The sequence below is a fragment of the Bos mutus genome, chromosome 15 (assembly GCF_027580195.1).
Source record: "Bos mutus isolate GX-2022 chromosome 15, NWIPB_WYAK_1.1, whole genome shotgun sequence".
Classification (NCBI taxonomy): Eukaryota; Metazoa; Chordata; class Mammalia; order Artiodactyla; family Bovidae; genus Bos; species Bos mutus.
The window spans coordinates 3,451,214-3,471,007 of NC_091631.1; the positions used below are offsets into that span (position 1 = coordinate 3,451,214).

Below are 19,794 nucleotides of genomic sequence, written 5' to 3' on the forward strand. Positions count from 1 at the left end.
CCCAGCTCAGGGATTGAACCTCCATCCCCTGCCTTGGCAGGCGAAGTCCCACCCACTGAACCACCAGGGAAGTCCCGAGAAAGCATTTTGCATATGCTGGCAGATAGAAAGCCAATACTAATGTTAGCTAACCATAATTCTTTCTCCAGTCTTATGATAAACTTTCTTGCATGAAGGAAGAGCATCCATGGCATCTGTCCAGGGAATCTTAAGATTCAAAGGCATCGTATGGACATGAGTTTGAGTAAACTCTGGGAGTTAGTGATGCACAGCGAGGCCTGGCGTGCTGCAGCCCATTGGGTCGCAAAGAGTTGGACACGACTGAGAGACTAAACTGAACTGATTCCCAATGTTTGATCCTCTGCATCTTCCTCTTTACAATTTTTAAGGCAAAGTTCCCATTTTTTTCCCCTCCAGTTTCCCTGCTTCCCTTTATGCTACCTACCAGAAAACTCCCTAGGCTCAGGATGATGCAAGGCTTACCTTTCTGTCTTTTATAAGTCAGTGGATTATGGTGCCAGTATGAACTGAAGCTACCTCAATTTTTGATCAATTATGATGAAGTTTTATAGAATAATTTGCCTCAATTAGGATGTTTTGTTCACTTATTTAATAGGTGTTTCAACATTAAAATCACTTTTATAGATTGGCATCTGATAAAAATTGCTTTGTGTTATTACGATGGGTTGAAGTTTCTCTGATAAAATTAAAAAAAATTGAGATCTAATCTTACTGCACTGTGGTCAGAAAAGATGTTTGAAATGATTTCATTTTTTTTGAATTTACCAGAAAGCAGGAATAGAAGGAACATACCTCAACATGATAAAAGCTATATATGACAAACCCACAGCAAACATTATTCTCAATGGTGAAAAACTGAAAGCATTTCCCCTAAAGTCAGGAACAAGACAAGGGTGCCCACTTTCACCGCTACTATTCAACATAGTTTTGGAAGTATTGGCCACAGCAATCAGAGAAGAAAAAGAAATAAAATGAATCTAAATTGGAAAAGAAGTAAAACTCACTGTTTTCAGATGACATGATCCTTTACATAGAAAATCCTAAAGACTCCACCAGAAAATTACTAGAACTAATCAATGAATACAGTAAAGTTGCAAGATATAAAATCAACACACAGAAATCCCTTGCATTCCTATACACTAATAATGAGAAAATAGAAAGAGAAATTAAGGAAACAATTCCATTCACCATTGCAATGAAAATAATAAAATACTTAGGAATATATCTACCTAAAGAAACTAAAGACCTATATATAGAAAACTATAAAACACTGGGGAAAGAAATCAAAGAGGACACTAATAGATGGAGAAATATACCATGTTCATGGATTGGAAGAATCAATATAGTGAAAATGAGTATACTACCCAAAGCAATTTATAGATTCAATGCAATCCCTATCAAGCTACCAATGGTATTCTTCGCAGAGCTAGAACAAATAATTTCACAATTTGTATGGAAATACAAAAAACCTCGAATAGCCAAAGCGATCCTGAGAAAGAAGAATGGAACTGGAGGAATCAACCTGCCTGATTTCAGGCTCTACTACAAAGCCACAGTCATCAAGACAGTATGGTACTGGCACAAAGACAGAAATATAGATCAATGGAACAAAATAGAAAGCCCAGAGATAAGTCCATGCACCTCTGGACACCTTATCTTTGACAAAGGAGGCAAGAATATACAATGGATTAAAGACAATCTCTTTAACAAGTGGTGCTGGGAAAACTGGTCAACCACTTGTAAAAGGATGAAACTAGAACACTTTCTAACACCATACACAAAAATAAACTCAAAATGGATTAAAGATCTCAACGTAAGACCAGAAACTATAAAACTCCTAGAGGAGAACATAGGCAGAACATTCTCCGACATACATCACAGCAGATCCTCTATGACCCACCTCCCAGAATATTGGAAATAAAAGCAAAAATAAACAAATGGGACCTAATTAAACTTAAAAGCTTCTGCACAACAAAGGAAACTATAAGCAAGGTGAAAAGACAGCCTTTAGAATGGGAGAAAATAATAGCAAATGAAGCAACTGACAAACAACTAATCTCAAAAATATACAAGCAACTCCTACAGCTCAACTCCAGAAAAATAAATGACCCAATCAAAAAATGGGCCAAAGATCTAAATAGATATTTCTCCAAAGAAGACATACAGATGGCTAACAAACACATGAAAAGATGCTCAACATCACTCATTATCAGAGAAATGCAAATCAAAACCACAATGAGGTACCATTTCACGCCAGTCAGAATGGCTGTGATCCAAAAGTCTACAAGCAATAAATGCTGGAGAGGGTGTGGAGAAAAGGGAACCCTCTTACACTGTTGGTGGGAATGCAAACTAGTACAGTCACTCTGGAGAACAGTGTGGAGATTCCTTAAAAATCTGGAAATAGAACTGCCATATGACCCAGCAATTCCACTGCTGGGCATACACACCGAGGAAACCAGAATTGAAAGAGACATGTGTACCCCACTGTTCATCGCAGCACTGTTTATAATAGCCAGGACATGGAAGCAACCTAGATGTCCATCAGCAGATGAATGGATAAGAAAGCTGTGGTACATATACACAATGGAGTATTACTCAGCCATTAAAAAGAATACATTTGAATCAGTTCTAATGAGGTGGATGAAACTGGAGCCTATTATACAGAGTGAAGTAAGCCAGAAAGAAAAACTCCAATACAGTATACTAACACATATATATGGAATTTAGAAAGATGGTAACAATAACCCTGTGTATGAGACAGCAAAAGAGACACAGATGTATAGAACAGTCTTTTGGACTCTGGGAGAGGGAGAGAGTGGGATGATTTGGGAGAATGGCATTGAAACATGTATAATATCATATATGAAACAAGTCGCCAGTCTAGGTTCGATGCAGGATACTGGATGCTTGGGGCTGTTGCTCTGGGACGACCCAGAGGGATGGTACGGGGAGGGAGGAGGGAGGAGGGTTCAGGATGGGGAACACATGTATACTTGTGGTGGATTCATTTCGATATTTGGCAAAAACCAATACAATATTGTAAAGTTAAAAAATAAAATAAAAAAAAGAAATAGAAATGGACAAAATCACAATCATTGTAGGGAATTTGGTAATACTGTGCTCAGTTTTTGACAGAAAAAGAAAAAATAATTAAGTATATGGATTTAATTAAATAATATAAAACTTAAATAAAATTGTATAAATAAAAAATTAAAAAAATTATGTTCAGAGAGCCCACAATACACTTTAAGGTTTTTCTAGGAACAAAGCAGGAAACAGATGAGTGAAGAAATGCACCAACAATATATTTTTAAATGATTTGGATCCTTGTGTTTTATCTACTAGAAAAGAGGGAAATTGAAAAAAATGATGATTGTGGATTCCTTCTGTTACAGGAAGAGATATTGCTTATTTTTACTGAAGAAAAACAGGTCTACATAGAAAAAGAACGTTAACCCTGTGACAGGTTACAAAAATGAAAAGGAACAATGAGAAAATTCTAAGACATAGTAGTGGCAATTACATCAGCAGCATTTTTGATAGTTCTAGGAGTTATGAGGCCCAAATCTGGGGCTGACAAGCAATGTTATTATTTTTATGTACTGTAGTCGGAACTGCTAAACCTTCAGATGGGAGCACACTTATAGCCTTTCCTGTCTGGCTCTGACAAAGAGCTTTAGGGTATCAATGGGCAGCTTAGGAAATGGCCTGTAGATGAGAAAACAATACATTGATTTGATAAATCATTAGAAGTCTTATCTTCATGAGCATCGATAACCTTATAACTGACACTCTATCATTAAAGTCAGAATAAGAATTTGATAAATGGGGCATAAGGCAAACTAAGTCATCTCTGTTTCTTTCAAATATCTTGATAAATAAAGACTCACAGCTATAAGTAACCTTTCAGCAAGAAAATAAGCGATAATTTCGCTTCAGTTCAACCTTTATGCAAGATGCTTCCTTGAGAAAAATTTATAATGTATATAAATGAATGAAGTTTGGTATCTTCTTTCAAGCAGTTTTGAAGATAGTCGGAGGCAGGGCAAGATGTTATACCAGAATATCAAGGACTAGATTTGCTTTAATCATGGTGGGATAATGACATAAACATTGTCAATCATTTTGATTTGCTTTTAATGATTTCAAAATTAAGCCACCTGGCTAGTTGTTTATTGTTTAGTTGCTAAGTTGTGTCTGACTCTTTTGTGACCCCAGTCTCTAGCCTGCCAGGCTCCTCTGTCCATGAGATTTCCCAGGCAAGAATACTAGAGTGGGTTGCCATTTTCTTCTCCAGGGCATCTTCTCGACCCAGGGATCAAACCCAGGTCTCCTGCATTGACAGGCAGATTCCTTACCACTGAGCCACCAATTACCTGGACAACAACTTAAATAAAAGGTGAAAAGTGATTTAACATTATATGGGCACTTTTCCAGCTCACTGAAAGTCAAAACAATTCATGGGTGTGCACGAGTGTTAAATAAAGGGATAGATATGAAACTATTTAGTCTATTATAAAAGCATTTTCTTCTTTAAGCACTTTAAAGATGGTGGTAGGCCCAGTTTTCACTTGCATTGATTATGAGAGGAAATCTGTTTTTATCCTTACTTCTATTCTCTAGATCATACTGTGTCTTTTTTTCCTCTAGATGCTTTTAAGATTTCCTCTTTATTTCTCATTTCGCAAAATCTGATTATGATGTGCCTTGGTGTAGTTTTTGCCTGTTTCTTTTGCTTGGGATTTTTTTGTGATTATTGAATGTGTGGTTTTATACTTTCATCAAATTTCAAAGTTTTCAACATTCAGATTAGATTAGATCAGATCAGTCGCTCAGTCGTGTCCGACTCTTTGCGACCCCATGAATCGCAGCACGCCAGGCCTCCCTGTCCATCACCAACTCCCGGAGTTCACTCAGACTCATGTCCATCGAGTCAGTGATGCCATCCAGCCATCTCATCCTCTCTCGTCCCCTTCTCCTCTTGCCTCCAATCCCTCCCAGCATCAGAGTCTTTTCCAATGAGTCAACTCTTTGCATAAGGAGGCCAAAGTCCTGGAGTTTCAGCTTTAGCATCATTCCTTCCAAAGAAATCCCAGGGCTGATCTCCTTCAGAATGGACTGATTGGATCTCCTTGCAGTCCAAGGGACTCTCAAGAGTCTTCTCCAACACCACAGTTCAAAAGCATCAGTTCTTCAGTGCTCAGCCTTCTTCACAGTCCAACTCTCACATCCATACATGACCACAGGGAAAACCATAGCCTTGACTAGATGAACCTTTGTTGGCAAAGTAATGTCTCTGCTTTTGAATATGCTATCTAGATTGGTCATAACTTTCCTTCCAAGGAGTAAGCGTCTTTTAATTTCATGGCTGCAGTCACCATCTGCAGTGATTTTGGAGCCCAGAAAAATAGTCTGACAGTTTCCACTGTTTCCCCATCTATTTTCCATGAAGTGATGGGACTGGATGCCATGATTTTATTTTCTAAATGTTGAGCTTTAAGCCAACTTTTTCACTCTCCACTTTCACCTTTATCATGAGGCTTTTGAGTTCCTCTTCACTTTCTGCCATAAGGGTGGTGTCATCTGCATATCTGAGGTTATTGACATTTCTCCTGGGAATCTTGATTCCAGCTTGTGTTTCTTCCAGTCCAACATTTCTCATGATGTACTCTGCATATAAGTTAAATAAACAGGGTGACAATATACAGCCTTGATGTACTCCTTTTCCTATTTGGAACCAGTCTGTTGTTCCATGTCCAGTTCTAACTGTTGCTTTCTGACCTGCATACAAATTTCTCAAGAGGCAGATCAGGTGGTCTAGTATTCCCATCTCTTTCAGAATTTTCCACAGTTTATTGTGATCCACACAGTCAAAGGCTTGGGCATAGTCAATAAGGCAGAAATAGATGTTTTTCTGTAACTCTCTTGCTTTTTCGATGATCCAGTGGATGTTGGCAATTTGATCTCTGGTTCCTCTGCCTTTTCTAAAACCAGCTTGCACATCTGGAAGTTCATGGTTCACATATTGCTGAAGCCTGGCTTGGAGAATTTTGAGCATTACTTTACTAGCATGTGAGATGAGTGCAATTGTGCGGTAGTTTGAGCATTCTTTGGCATTGCCTTTCTTTGGGATTAGAATGAAAACTGACCTTTTCCAGTCCTGTGGCCACTGCTGAGTTTTCCAAATTTGCTGGCATATTGAGTGCAGCACTTTCACAGCATCATCTTTCAGGATTTGGAATAGCTCAACTGGAATTCCATCACCTCCACTAGCTTTGTTTGTCGTGATGCTTTCTAAGGCCCACTGGACTTCACATTCCAGGATGTCTGGCTCTAGGTGAGTGATCACACCATCGTGATTATCTGGGTCGTGACGATCTTTTTTGTATGGTTCTTCTGTGTATTCTTGCCATCTCTTCTTAATATCTTCTGCTTCTGTTAGGTGCATACCATTTCTGTCCTTTATCGAGCCCATCTTTGCATGAAATGTTCCTTTGGTATCTCTGATTTTCTTGAAGAGATCTCTAGTCTTTTCCATTCTGTTGTCTTCCTCTCTTTCTTTGCATTGATCGCTGAAGAAGGCTTTCTTATCTCTTCTTGCTATTCTTTGGAACTCTGCATTCAGATGTTTATATCTTTCCTTTTCTCCTTTGCTTTTCGCTTCTCTTCTTTTCACAGCTATTTGTAAGGCCTCCCCAGACAGCCATTTTGCTTTTTTGCATTTCTTTTCCATGGGGATGGTCTTGATCCGTGTCTCCTGTACAATGTCACGAACCTCAGTCCATAGCTCATCAGGCACTCTATCTATCAGATCTAGGCCCTTAAATCTATTTCTCACTTCCACTGTATAATCATAAGGGATTTGATTTAGGTCATACCTGAATGGTCTAGTGGTTTTCCCTACTGTCTTCAAAAGTCTGAATTTGGCAATAAGGAGTTCATGGTCTGAGCCACAGTCAGCTCCTGGTCTTGTTTTTGCTGACTGTATAGAGCTTCTCCATCTTTGGCTGCAGAGAATATAATGAATCTGATTTCGGTGTTGACCATCTGGTGATGTCCATGTATAGAGTCTTCTCTTTTGTTGTTGGAAGAGGGTGTTTGTTATGACCAGTGCATTTTCTTGGCAAAACTCTATTAGTCTTTGCCCTGCTTCATTCCATATTCCAAGGCCAAATTTGCCTGTTACTCCAGGTGTTTCTTGACTTCCTACTTTTGCATTCCAGTCCCCTATAATGAAAAGGACATCTTTTTTGGGTGTTAGTTCTAAAAGGTCTTGTAGGTCTTCATAGAACTGTTCAACTTCAGCTTCTTCAGTGTTACTGGTTGGGGCATAGACTTGGATTACTGTGATATTGAATGGTTTGCCTTGGAAACGAACAGAGATCATTCTGTCGTTTTTGAGATTGCATCCAAGTACTGCATTTTGGACTTCTGTTGACCATGATGGCTACTGCACATCTTCTGAGGTATTCTTGCCCACAGTAGTAGATATAATGGTCATCTGAGTTAAATTCACCCATTCCAGTCCATTTTAGTTCGCTGATTCCTAGAATGTCGACATTCACTCTTGCCATCTCTTGTTTGATCACTTCCAATTTGCCTTAATTCATGGACCTGACATTCCAGGTTCCTATGCAATATTGCTCTTTACAGCATCGGACCTTGCTTCTATCACCAGTCACATTGACAGCTGGGTATTCTTTTTGCTTTGGCTCCATCCCTTCATTCTTCCTGGAGTTATTTCTCCACTGATCTCCAGTAGCATATTGGGCACCTACTGACCTGGGGAGTTCCTCTTTCAGTATCCTATCATTTTGCATTTTCATACTGTTCATGGGGTTCTCAAGGCAAGAATACTGAAGTCGTTTGCCATTCCCTTCTCCAGTGGACCACATTCTGTCAGATCTCTCCACCATGACCCACCCATCTTGGGTTGCCCCATGGGCATGGCTTAGTTTCATTGAGTTAGACAAGGCCATGGTCCTAGTGTGATTAGATTGACTAGTTTTCTGTGAGTATGGTTTCAGTGTGTCTGCCCTCTGATGCCCTCTTGCAACACCTACTGTCTTACTTGGGTTTCTCTTACCTTGGGTGTGGAGTATGTCTTCACGGCTGCTCCAGAAAAGCTCAGCCAATGCTCCTTACCTTGGATGAGGGGAATCTCCTCACCACTGCCCTTCCTGACCTTCAACGTGGGATAGCTCCTCTAGGCCCTTCTGCGCCCACACAGTTTCAACATTAGTTAAAAAAATTTTTTTTATACCAAACCTGTTTTTCTGGTCCTTCAGGGATTCCAATTATGCATATATATGCCTTCTTGAAGGTATTCCATGATTCTCTTCTCTGTTGTTCATTTATCTTTTTGAGTCACTTTTCTCTTATTTTGAATAGTTTCAATTACTAGGTCTTCAAGATCACTAGCCATTTCTTTTGAAATGTCTAATCTCTAGTTAATCCCATTCAATGCAATTGATTTTTTTAAATCATCAGACCCTATGGCTCCAAGCTTGTCCTTCACATCTCTTCTTGTCTTTTTTGAACATATGGAACGTAGTTAGAATAATTGTTTCTGTGTCCTTGATTGCTAATTCTGACATTTTTGGCAGTTTTGGTTGGTTTTGACAATTGAATTTTCTTCTCCTTATGGCATGTTTTCCTGATTTTTGGCATGTATGGCAATTTTTTATTAGATAACAGGCATGTGAATTTTAACAAGTGTGTTACTAGGTATTTTCATAGACTTATATGGTATAAGTATAGAATGTACTATATATATGTAAAGTATATATATAAAACTTCATATACTTGTAGGTATTTTCATAGACTTATATGGTATAAGTATAGAATGTACTATATATGTAAAGTTTATATATAAAATTTCATATGCTTGTAGGTATTTTCATAGACATAGGTATAAGTATAAAATGTACTATATAATAAAGTATATATATAAAATGTCATATGCTTGTAGGTATTTTCATAGACTTATATGGTATAAGTATAAAGTGTACTATATAATAAAGTATATATATAAAATCTCATGTTCTTGTATGTATTTTCATATACTTATATGGTATAAGTCTAAATGTACTATATAATAAAGTATATATATAAAATCTCATATGCTTGTAGGTATTTTCATAGACTTATATGGTATAAGTATAAAATGTACTATATATTAAAGTATATATATAAAACTTCATATACTTATAAATATTCTTGAGCTTTGCTCTGGAGCACCCTTAAGTTACTTGGAAATTGCTTACTCCGTCTGAGTCTTGCTTTGTAGATTTGCTAGTTGTGACTGGAGCAGGGTTTATTTTAGGGCTACCGAGGCAAGTCCTTTCTGTGTGCACTACCCAATGCAATGCATCATGAATCTTGAGATTCTCTCATTTGGGTGGTGGGAACAGATGGTATTCCCAGTCTTGTGTGAGCATCAAGCACTGTTATTTATAATCTATTCAGTATTTCTTTCCCTCCCTCAAATTATTTCCTCGTGTGTGTACTGATTAGTACTCAGCTAACTAACTGATGGTCTTCCCTGGTGGCTCAAATGGTAAAGAATCCACCAGCATTGTAGGAGATATGGGTTTAATCCTGAGTCAGGAAGATTCCCTGGAGAAGGGAATGGCTACCCACCCCAGTGTTCTTGCCTGGAGAATTCCATGGACTGAGGAACCTGGGGGGCTATAGTCCCTGGGGTCGCAGAGTTGGACACGACTGAGCAAATAACACTTGCACTTTCACAAGTAACTGATGAGGGATCTTCTGCAGATCTCGGGGTTCTTTCTCTGTACAACTCACTTTCTTCAGCATTCTATTATGCAAACTTTAGTTGCCTTGCCTGTCCAAAATCTTAGCTCCATTTCCTTAGGAAATCCACTAAACACATCCTGAGTCTTCCCTGGCTGTACCGTGGTCTAAGAACTTAAAACAGAGAGCTGGGGAAATTTTAGGGCTTATTTGTTTTTAGCTTCTCAGGAACCACTGTCCTTTACTGCCTGATGTACAGTGTCTTGCAGTCTAGTATTTCATATATTTTGTCCAGCTTTTCTTGTTTCCGGCAGGAGGATAAATCTAGTTCCTGTTAGTCTATGTCAAGCAGAAGTGGGAGTTTTGGAAGGGACTTTTAGCTGGATGAATAAAACCTATGTTCTAAAATTGTCCAAATTATATTGCGTCCTATTACATTGTATTTAAAGCAACTTTGAGGCTTTATCTTATACTGCCTTCAATGAAAAATGGATAGGCTTTGAAGGTGGAAAAATCTAGATTTGAATCTTGGAATTGCCATTTAATGTTTAATAGATATGTGGTTTAATAGACCTGTAAGTTTCCTCAACCTCAGATTGATAACCTTATTTGATAAAATAAGGTGGAAAAAGTTTCCCTGAAACACAAAGCTTCTATGCATTACTGTTTTTTTTTTTAATAGCAAAAAATTGGCAATAGATAGGGTGATACTGAAACAAATCAGAGTTAATTCATAGTTTGTACCTTCATGAAATAGCTAATAAGAATGAGAGAGATCTATATTATTCTTACGGAAAATGTTAATGACATACTGTTAAGTGAGTAAAGCATTTTTCAGAAAAAGAAGTGGAGTGTGAACTGATTTTTAATTTAAAAATTTCTGTGTGTGTGTTTACATGAAGAGAACACCATCTGGAAGGATATATGAACAATTTAAGTAAGTTGATGAGTTGGAAGTAAGGCTAAGGTTTTTTAACTTTGAAAAAACTTTTAAATACAACTTTTTTTAAACCAGTTGTATTTAAAAAATAATGAAAAATAGCCAGTGGAAATCTGCTATATAACACAGGGAGCCCAGCCTGGCACTCTGTGATGACCTAGAGGGATGGGATGGGGAGTTTGAAGTGGGCTCAAGTTGGAAGGGATACATATACACATAGTTATGACTAATTTGTGTTGTTGTATGGCAGAAAGTTAAAGTTAGTCACTCAGTCATGTCTGACTGTTTGTGACCCCATGGACTGTAGCCCACCAGGCTCCTCTGTCCATGGAATTCTTCAGGCAAGAATACTGGAGTGGCGATCTATTTCACATATGATAATATACATGTTTCAATGCTATTCTCTCAAATCATCCCACCCTCGCCTTCTCCCACAGTCCAGGTCCAATGTATGAGTCAGGGTGCTCAGGGATGGTGCACCAGGATCACCCTGAGGGATGAGACTGGGAGGGAGGTGGGAGGGAAGTTCAGGATGGGGAACACATGTACACCCATGGCTGATTCATGTGAATGTATGGCAAAAACCACCACAATATTGTAAAGTAATTAGACTCCAATTAAGATAAAAAAATCTAGAGAAAGCAAACTGTGATGGAGGGAGTCAGATCAGGGGATGTCTGGGGATATGTATATAGGAAAGGATTGACTGTAATGGACCAGGAAGGAATTTTTTTGGGTGATGTCAATTTTATGTTTTGATTTGGGTGGTGGTCACATAATAATGTACGTTTCTCATGAATTACTGACTTGTACAATGACAAAGTACACATTTTACTGAATGTAAATCATACCTCTATAAAAGTGATTACATTTTTTTCGACAAAAAAAAAAAAAAAAAAAAAAACTGGAGTGGGTTGCCATGCCCTTCTCTGGGGGATCTTCCCAGCCCAGGGCTCAAACCCAGGTTTCCTACATTGCAGGCAGACTCTTTACAGACTGAGCCCCTAGGGAAGCCATGTGGCAGAAACCAACACATTATTGTAAAGCAATTATCCTCCAATAAAAAAAAATGGACACATAATTTCTTTTTGCAACAAAAACAGATAACAACAGAAGTAAAGTTGAAGAGAAATAATAGATGTGCCTGCCACAGTTCCCACTGTCTATGCCCACACTGTCTATGCCCACACTGTCTGTTTATGCCCACTAGCCAACAAGCTGCAGAAGCACATACATAGTCCCTGGAGGGACCAGAGTGATGGATAAGAGGAGCCTGGGAAGGCTTCTTGCAGGATTTAGGCCTGTGCTGGGTGAGTCTAAGAAGGATTTAGGAAGTTATTTTTAGGAATTCAGTGATTGAATATTTTGGTAATTTGTACCTAAGAGGTGAGAAAATTTCAGTGAATAAAGAAGGAGCATTTACTCGTTTCATTTGGAAAAGGGGAATGTTTAGATATTTTTCTAAAATATCTAAATAATGCTAAGAGTCCTTATCTCACTCCTATTTCAGACAAACTCACAGGGTGGCCCTTTTTTTCTGTCCTGGCCCATCTCAGTCATAGAGTGGCCTTGTCTGTTTATTGCTCAGATTCTGTACGGGTTGTTTATGTTCGGTTGGGAACATTTTTAGCTAATATTTTAGCTGTCATCTTCAGGGCCATTCTGTGATTTATCCATGCCATTAGTAATTTTCTTTCTCCATTTATAGCTTCTTTTGCTGATGATAAGATGGCTCTGTTCACTCTTAGGGTTAATTATGCTAGCATATTGGCTCTAATCCTACATATTTTAGTCTCTTCCTCATATTCCAGAATTATGCAAAGCTAAATAGGAAACACGCAACCTGTCTTTAGATTTTCTTCCCAGACTAGGGCAGGCTGGCTACCCACCAGATGAATTCCCCACGGAGAGAGTTCATAGCTAAAGTCTATGAGATTACTACTTGTTCCCTTGAGTGTCTGTGACTACAGGTGCTAAGACAGGATCAAAGGAAAAAACCTTTATTAATTAGTTTTCTACTGACGGAGAGAGGAGTTTCCTAGAGGGGAAAGTTTTCATGCTGCAAATCTTCAGAGAGTTCTTATTGACTCTGTGTGTGTGTGTGTGTGTGTGAGATAGGTTGTTCTTATAATATCTATCATACTCATGTTGAAAGTCCTTGTTACTACTCATTGGAATAGGAAATGGCAACCCATTCCAATATTCTTGCCTGTAAAATTCCATGGACAGAGGAACCTGGTGGGCTACAGGCTATAGGACTGCAAAGAGCCAGACACAACCGAGCAACTGAACACAACCACACGCACCACTCATTACTTTGAACATTTATCTAGAATTTATGAGTGCAGGGAACTACAATTTCTATGCATTATCTTTTCTGTTCTTAACAAAGAAGCCAACAAGCACATTGAAAAATCTCATGAGATATGTGTTACTAGGAGAAAAGAGGCTTGAAAAATCAGTTAACTTCCAAAAACACACTTCTGGGGAACAGCATAGTTGGGACATAAACCACATTCCAAAAGATTCTAAATCTTGTCCTCTTTTGCTGTCTCGTACACAGGGTTATTGTTACCATCTTTCTAAATTCCATATATATGTGTTAGTATACTGTATTGGTGTTTTTCTTTCTGGCTTACTTCACTCTGTATAATAGGTTCCAGTTTTATCCATCTCATTAGAACTGATTCAAATGTATTCTTTTCAATGGCTGAGTAATACTCCATTGTGTATATGTACCACAGCTTTCTTATCCATTCATCTGCTCATGGGCATCTAGGTTGCTTCCATGTCCTGGCTATTATAAACAGTGCTGCGATGAACATTGGGGTACACGTGTCTCTTTCCCTTCTGGTTTCCTGTGTACGAGACAGCAAAAGAGACACTGATGTATAGATCAGTCTTATGGACTCTGTGAGAGAGGGAGAAGGTGGGGAGATTTGGGAGAATAGCATTGAAACATGTATAATATCATGTATGAAATGAGTCGCCAGTCCAGGTTCGATGCACGATACTGGATGCTTGGGGCTGGTGCACTGGGACGACCCAGAGGGAGGGTAGGGTAGGGAGGAGGAGGAGGGTTCAGGATGGGGAACACAGGTATACCTGTGGCGGATTCATTTCGATATTTGGCAAAACTAATACAATATTGTAAAGTTTAAAAATAAAATAAAATTAAAATAAATGTTCAAAAAAATAAATCTTGTCCTCTTAAATTAAAATAAATAAATTTAAATAAAAAAGAAAAAAACTGCTTTCTAGTGGAGCTTGCAATTAAAGCATCTACAATTCTATATATGTAGATACTTAAAGATACTGGGCTCCATCTGATATTACTGAATCGATATCTCCAGGACTGGGGTGTAGTAATTGACACTTTAAAAGCTTTTCATGGTCATTTGAATGCTGCTAGCCACAGACTGCTATTTGGAGACCATAAGGGTAGGCTATATCCTCACATAACTTCCAGTTAGAAAGCTGTTCACAGTATTTTTTTTTAAATCATCATTCATCCATCCATCCAGTCCATTCAATATTCATAGACTACCTACTGTGTCTAAGGCTCTATACCAGATGTTAAAAGGTCATGAAAGAAAATGTATTTCAACTGCTTATAAATGACAGTGAAGATCTTATATTTAATAAATATTTTAGATAGGAAGTGATAAATAAATAATATTTATTGATACAAGAGAAGCACTATGGGTTCAATGGAAGGAGAAATTACTCCCAGGGGCAGAAATTGGCAGGAAACAGTGCTAACTAACAGTGTGTGGGAGCATCCTTTTTCCTTACATCACAGCGATTCATAGGCATTGTTATTCTTTTTCAGTTTTTGCCAGTCATATTGGTGTAAGGTGGCTATCTTACTGTTACTTTAAATTTCAGTTCCATGTTAATAAGTTGAGCAACTTTATGTTGTTTGGCTCTTTGTTTTGATTTCTTAAAAACTGGTACTGTTCGTGTGGTGTAGAGAACCAGAAATCAAGGATTAAACCTGAAGCATTTTTTTCTTATCCCTTTCAGGGCTTCTTTCACATCTTGGATCCTCAGGCTGTAGATGAGGGGGTTTAACATGGGGATCACAACCCCATAAAACACAGAAGCCATTTTTTCTTGCTCTTGAGACTCTGTGGCACGATGGTGCAGATACATGTACGAGAGCGTCCCATAGAAAATGGTGACAACTGTCAGGTGGGAAGCGCATGTGGAGAAGGCTTTCTTCCTCCCTGCAGCAGAAGAGATCTTCAGGATGGCAGCCAGGATAAACATGTAGGAAAAGATGATAACTGACACGGTGAGCGTCAAGTTAGACCCCACAGAGGCTGCTAGTACCATGACGTTGAAATAAATGTTGGAGCATGAGAGGGCCAGAATTGGGGGCACATCACAGAAAAAGTGGTTAATTTTATTGGATTTGCAAAAGTTCAGTGAGAAAGTAAAACCTACATTTACAGAGGCATTTAGGAAACCCATGAAGTATGATCCAACTAACAGGTGAATGCAGACCCTCCGGGTCATGACTGTTGGATAGTGGAGAGGGTTACAGATGGCCACGTAACGGCCCACTGCCATAGCCGCCAGGATGTAGCAATCACTGGTTATAAAAGCCCCACCGACTAGTAACTGCACCACACATCCCATGAACGAGATGGATCGCTCTGTTCCTACAAGGTTTTGCAACATCTTAGGGGTGACGGCAGACGTGTAGCAGAGATCAACAAAAGCCAAGTTTTGGAGGAAAAAGTACATGGGGGTGTGAAGGGAAGAGTCAACCTTGATGAGGAGGATCATGCCAATGTTACCCACTAAGGTGACCATATAGATCATTAGCAATATTGCGAAGAGGACACGCCAAGACTTGTGTTGACCAGCGAATCCCAGGAGAAGGAATTCAGTCACTGTAGTGCCGTTGTTTTCTTCCATGGCTGGCAGAATTAAGAATCAGCTGAAAAGGTTCGAAAAAAGACCAGAGAAAGTTAAGAGGGCTGTGATCATTTACCTAATTGTGAAACTCGAAATGGTACAGTATTTAACTTCACAGTTATGTCAGAGAATAATTTTCATGACATAATTGACTTAGATTTTACAGGCTGAACCTTGATACCTGACTTAGACCTTTTCATCTATAGTTTGGGGAAGTGGTCATGGATCACTGTCTATGTTCTCAGAATTCAAGGTGATTGGTATTTCATCAACATATCAATTCAGGAACATGTGAGATGTGCTTAAATATGCTTTTGTTTAATTATGCTTTCATATGCACTCTATATTTTAATTAGAAATCCAAGTTTGCTTAAGTAATAATGACTATATTTGAATTCTTGACATATCCACAGAGTTCTATCCGACCTTGCTCCCCTTTATCTCCATATTTTCATTTTATCCCTTACCTCACCCTTAGTAACCGTTCTCTGCCATGATGGACTCATGGACCTGTAGAGGTCCATAAACCTTTATGGAAGTGTTTATCAAGTATATATGGGTAAAGAATAATTTTCTTTGTAAAATTTCCAACCTGTTGTGGCTTAATACTTTTTGTAAATGGCAATAAAAAAATTCTTAGCATTGTCAAAATTCTGGAATAGTTTTACATGCTCCATCTCACTTGTCGTCATTGCCCCATCATAGGGTGGAAATAGAGAGTCCAAGGACGGGTGCTGGTCCCTGGGCCACACACATTGAGTAGCACTGGTCTATGATGTCCGTCCATCCTGATTTACCTACATGCTTTCCTAGTGGTGAATAGCAGACTGCCCCCAACTCGTCTCCACTACAAATAACCCAGTACGATAAATTTTCTAGGGTGCTATAGTAGGGGCAAAAATTTTGAGTCTGAGGGTATGCACATAATTATTCCAGATCATTTTCCATGATGGATGTGCTAGTATGCACTCCTAACTGTGCACGGAGGTTCCTATGTCCTCACACCCTGGTGAACATTGGTATTTTCCTAATACTATTTTTGGTCAGGAAAATAGATATAAACTGATATCTAATTTTTATTTTTTTCCCTAACCTAAAATGACTTTGCTCACTGTCTAATATTCTTAGAATTTTGGGTTTCTATTTTTCTGTAAATTGCCTGTTAATACTTTTTACAAATGTTTCTATGATTTAATTTATGAAAGCTCTTTTTAATGTAGATTTGAATACTTTGATGTTGACTTGACAAAGCTTTTTTTTCACATTTTATCTATTATCTTGGTCTTTGGTATTTTTCACAGATCAGAAGTCCTTAAATTTAAAACAGTAATCCATCATTTTTGTCCTTATAATTTTTCCTTCTGAAAAAAAAAAAATTTGACAAAGTCCATTCCTGCCTCTAGCTGATACACCCAGGAGAGTCAGGTGTAATAATAAAATTTATTTTCCTCTTTATACTGGGTGGCTGGTACATAATATTTGAGCCATAATATTTCATAGCATACATGTAATTAGAAAATAGTTATTTTGGATTTACTCAATTTTTTTCTAGAAAAAGCAGACTAAGTGGGCAGAGAATGATAGTAACTGATGTGTGTGGGTTTGTGTGTTTGCATGTGAAATATTCAAATATTATTTATCTTTTTTTCTGAAACAAATTCTTTAATGGTTTCCAGTGTTTTTTCTTCAAACAAATTTGAAGGATTTAAAAATTATAATATTAAAAAATAATCAGTTTGTTAGCTTCTAAGTCATTAAAGATATATTTGATGGTAAACAATTATTGGATTTTTTAAAAGTTTTTTTCTTTTAAATTGAGGTATATTTGATTATTATCTAAGCTTCTGGTATGCAACATGGTGATTCACAATTTTGAAGGCTATTTTCCATTCATAGTTATTACAGAATATTGGCTAAATCCCCGGTGCTATGCAATATATCCGCAGCGTATTCTATACGTGGTGGTTTGCAGCTCTTAATACCTTACCCCTATGTTGCCCCTCCTCCCCAAATATTCAAATAGTTTGAAACAATTAAGTGGTTTTATTTGTTATTTTAAAATTTACTCTCACAGGGACTTCCCTGGTGGTCCCATGGTTAAAAATCTGCCTTGCAATGCAGGGGATGCCATTTTGATCTCTTATCGGGCAACTAAGATCCCACATGCCACGGAGCAACTAAGCCCAAGCACCACAGCCGCTGAGCCCTTGTGCCTCAACTAGTTGTGCCTCAACTGCGACGAAAGAGCCTGCACGCCAATGCTGCTGAATAAGTAAATAAATATAAAAGGATAAACCTTTTCCACACAAATATTTGGCCTAATTATGCTACAGGAAAATTCTACAAATATTTAGGACAAAACTGATTCTATATTATATAAACTTTTCTTGCAAATCACAATAAAGAACATTCTCTAACTCACGCCAATATAACATTGAAGCCAAAGTAAATAAAATATAAGAAAAACATTGGAATGAATCTCATTTGCAAATATATGTGCAAACAGCTTTAAAAAGTACACATTCACTAATCAAAGTCATTTATACATTAAACAAACAATTACTAGGGTCTCAAAGAGGCTCTGCTGCTGCTGCTGCTAAGTCGCTTCAGTCGTGTCCGACTCTGTGCGACCCCATAGATGGCAGCCCACCAGGCTCCCCCGTCCCTGGGATTCTCCAGGCAAGAACACTGGAGTGGGTTGCCATTTCCTTCTCCAATGCATAAGAGTGAAAAGTGAAAGTGAAGTCTCTCAGTCGTGTCCAACTCTCAGCAACCCCATGGACTGTAGCCCACCAGGCTCCTCCATCCATGGGATTTTCCAGGCAAGAGTACTGGAGTGGGGTGCCATTTCCTTCTATGCAAATAGGCTCTAGTAAGTATTCTCTTCCTTTCCCAGTATCTGGACAAACTGAGACATAAAAGATGGTGAGTAGGTAGTGGTGGGCTGCTGACTATGGGGTCACACAGAGTTGGACACGACTGAAGCAACTTAGCAGCAGCAGCAGCAGGTAGAAGCCATATCACCTTTACATACCTGGGGAAAGACTTTTAAGTTTATTAGTGAAATATTTGTTGCTAAAAGACACTGTAAGTAGACAGGCTTGTCCACTCAGTCTCGGTGGTGGTGACTGGGGCATCTCTGGTGATGGGAAGCATCTCTGAAGCACAGGGGCACTGGGCTTCAGCAGGCTGGCTGCTCCTGAGGATAAGGGCAGGGCGGAGCATGCCAGCTTGTCTTCAGGTTTACTAGTCAGACACATCACTCTGTCTTTCTAGGAACCGTGTGAATAAAATGTGTCGGAATGGCCATGATTACACAAAGTCAGCTCCCTTTGCAGGAGAGAAACATCAGAAGCATGGAAAAATTATTTTCCATCAACAATCAAGATGAAGTTGTAGCAACATGATATTCTCCTTCAAATTATTTTCAGTGAAGTGCTTGAGAGAATTTTATGCCCACCTTCATAAACTTATCAAATTTATCTAGAAAAGAGCTAAAAAATAGCTAAGATGATTTCAGTAGACAAAAACGAAGGACTTGTTCTATCAGATGTCAGAACTGATTATGAAGCAATAATAATAAAGACAGTGTGGTCCTGGCGTGAAGGTAGGTAGACAGGCCAATGGAACTGAGGAGAGAAAACCATAAACAGACGTTCAAGTCTCTGGAAGCTCAACGTATAAAAACAGTAGCAGGTCCACCAGTGAGAAATGGCCCGGTAAATCGTGGTCTATACATGCTTATACATATGAAAAAAACTATATTGCTTTTCTACTGTGCATTTTATCCAAATGGATTAAAAACTTAAATTACAAAGCTGTGAGAATAAAACATAGCAGAATGTCTATGACTTAACTACACAGTGGAAATTTAAATAAGACATAAGGTCACAAAGTGTAAAACATGGGAAATTCAACTATATCAAACATAAAGATAGCAACATTATTAACAAAGGAAAGACCAGATACTGACTGAAAATTACTCAGGTACATTGGTTTGAAGCACATATAAATGTTAAAGAATTCATATCCAGTGTATTTAAGTAACTTCTACAAATTGCTCCAAGGGAAAAAAAATCACAAAACTTATAATCAGGATAATTATAGAAGGAAAACTTAAATGCCAATAGAAATACGGATATATGCAC

The 19,794-nt window shown here is 38.3% G+C and overlaps 1 protein-coding gene across 1 annotated transcript; it reads right to left on the reverse strand.

The window, feature by feature from the left end:
- Positions 1–14,704: 14,704 nt before the first annotated feature.
- LOC102281022 (olfactory receptor 5AK2) lies at positions 14,705–15,646 on the reverse strand. Its single transcript, XM_005908366.2, has one exon. The coding sequence runs from the start codon at positions 15,644–15,646 to the stop codon at positions 14,705–14,707; it is 942 nt and encodes a 313-aa protein (XP_005908428.2).
- Positions 15,647–19,794: the final 4,148 nt, after the last annotated feature.

Bases quoted from the DNA above. Each gene is read 5' to 3' on its own strand.
- LOC102281022 (XM_005908366.2), bottom strand. From the start codon at position 15,646: ATGGAAGAAAACAACGGCACTACAGTGACTGAATTCCTTCTCCTGGGA.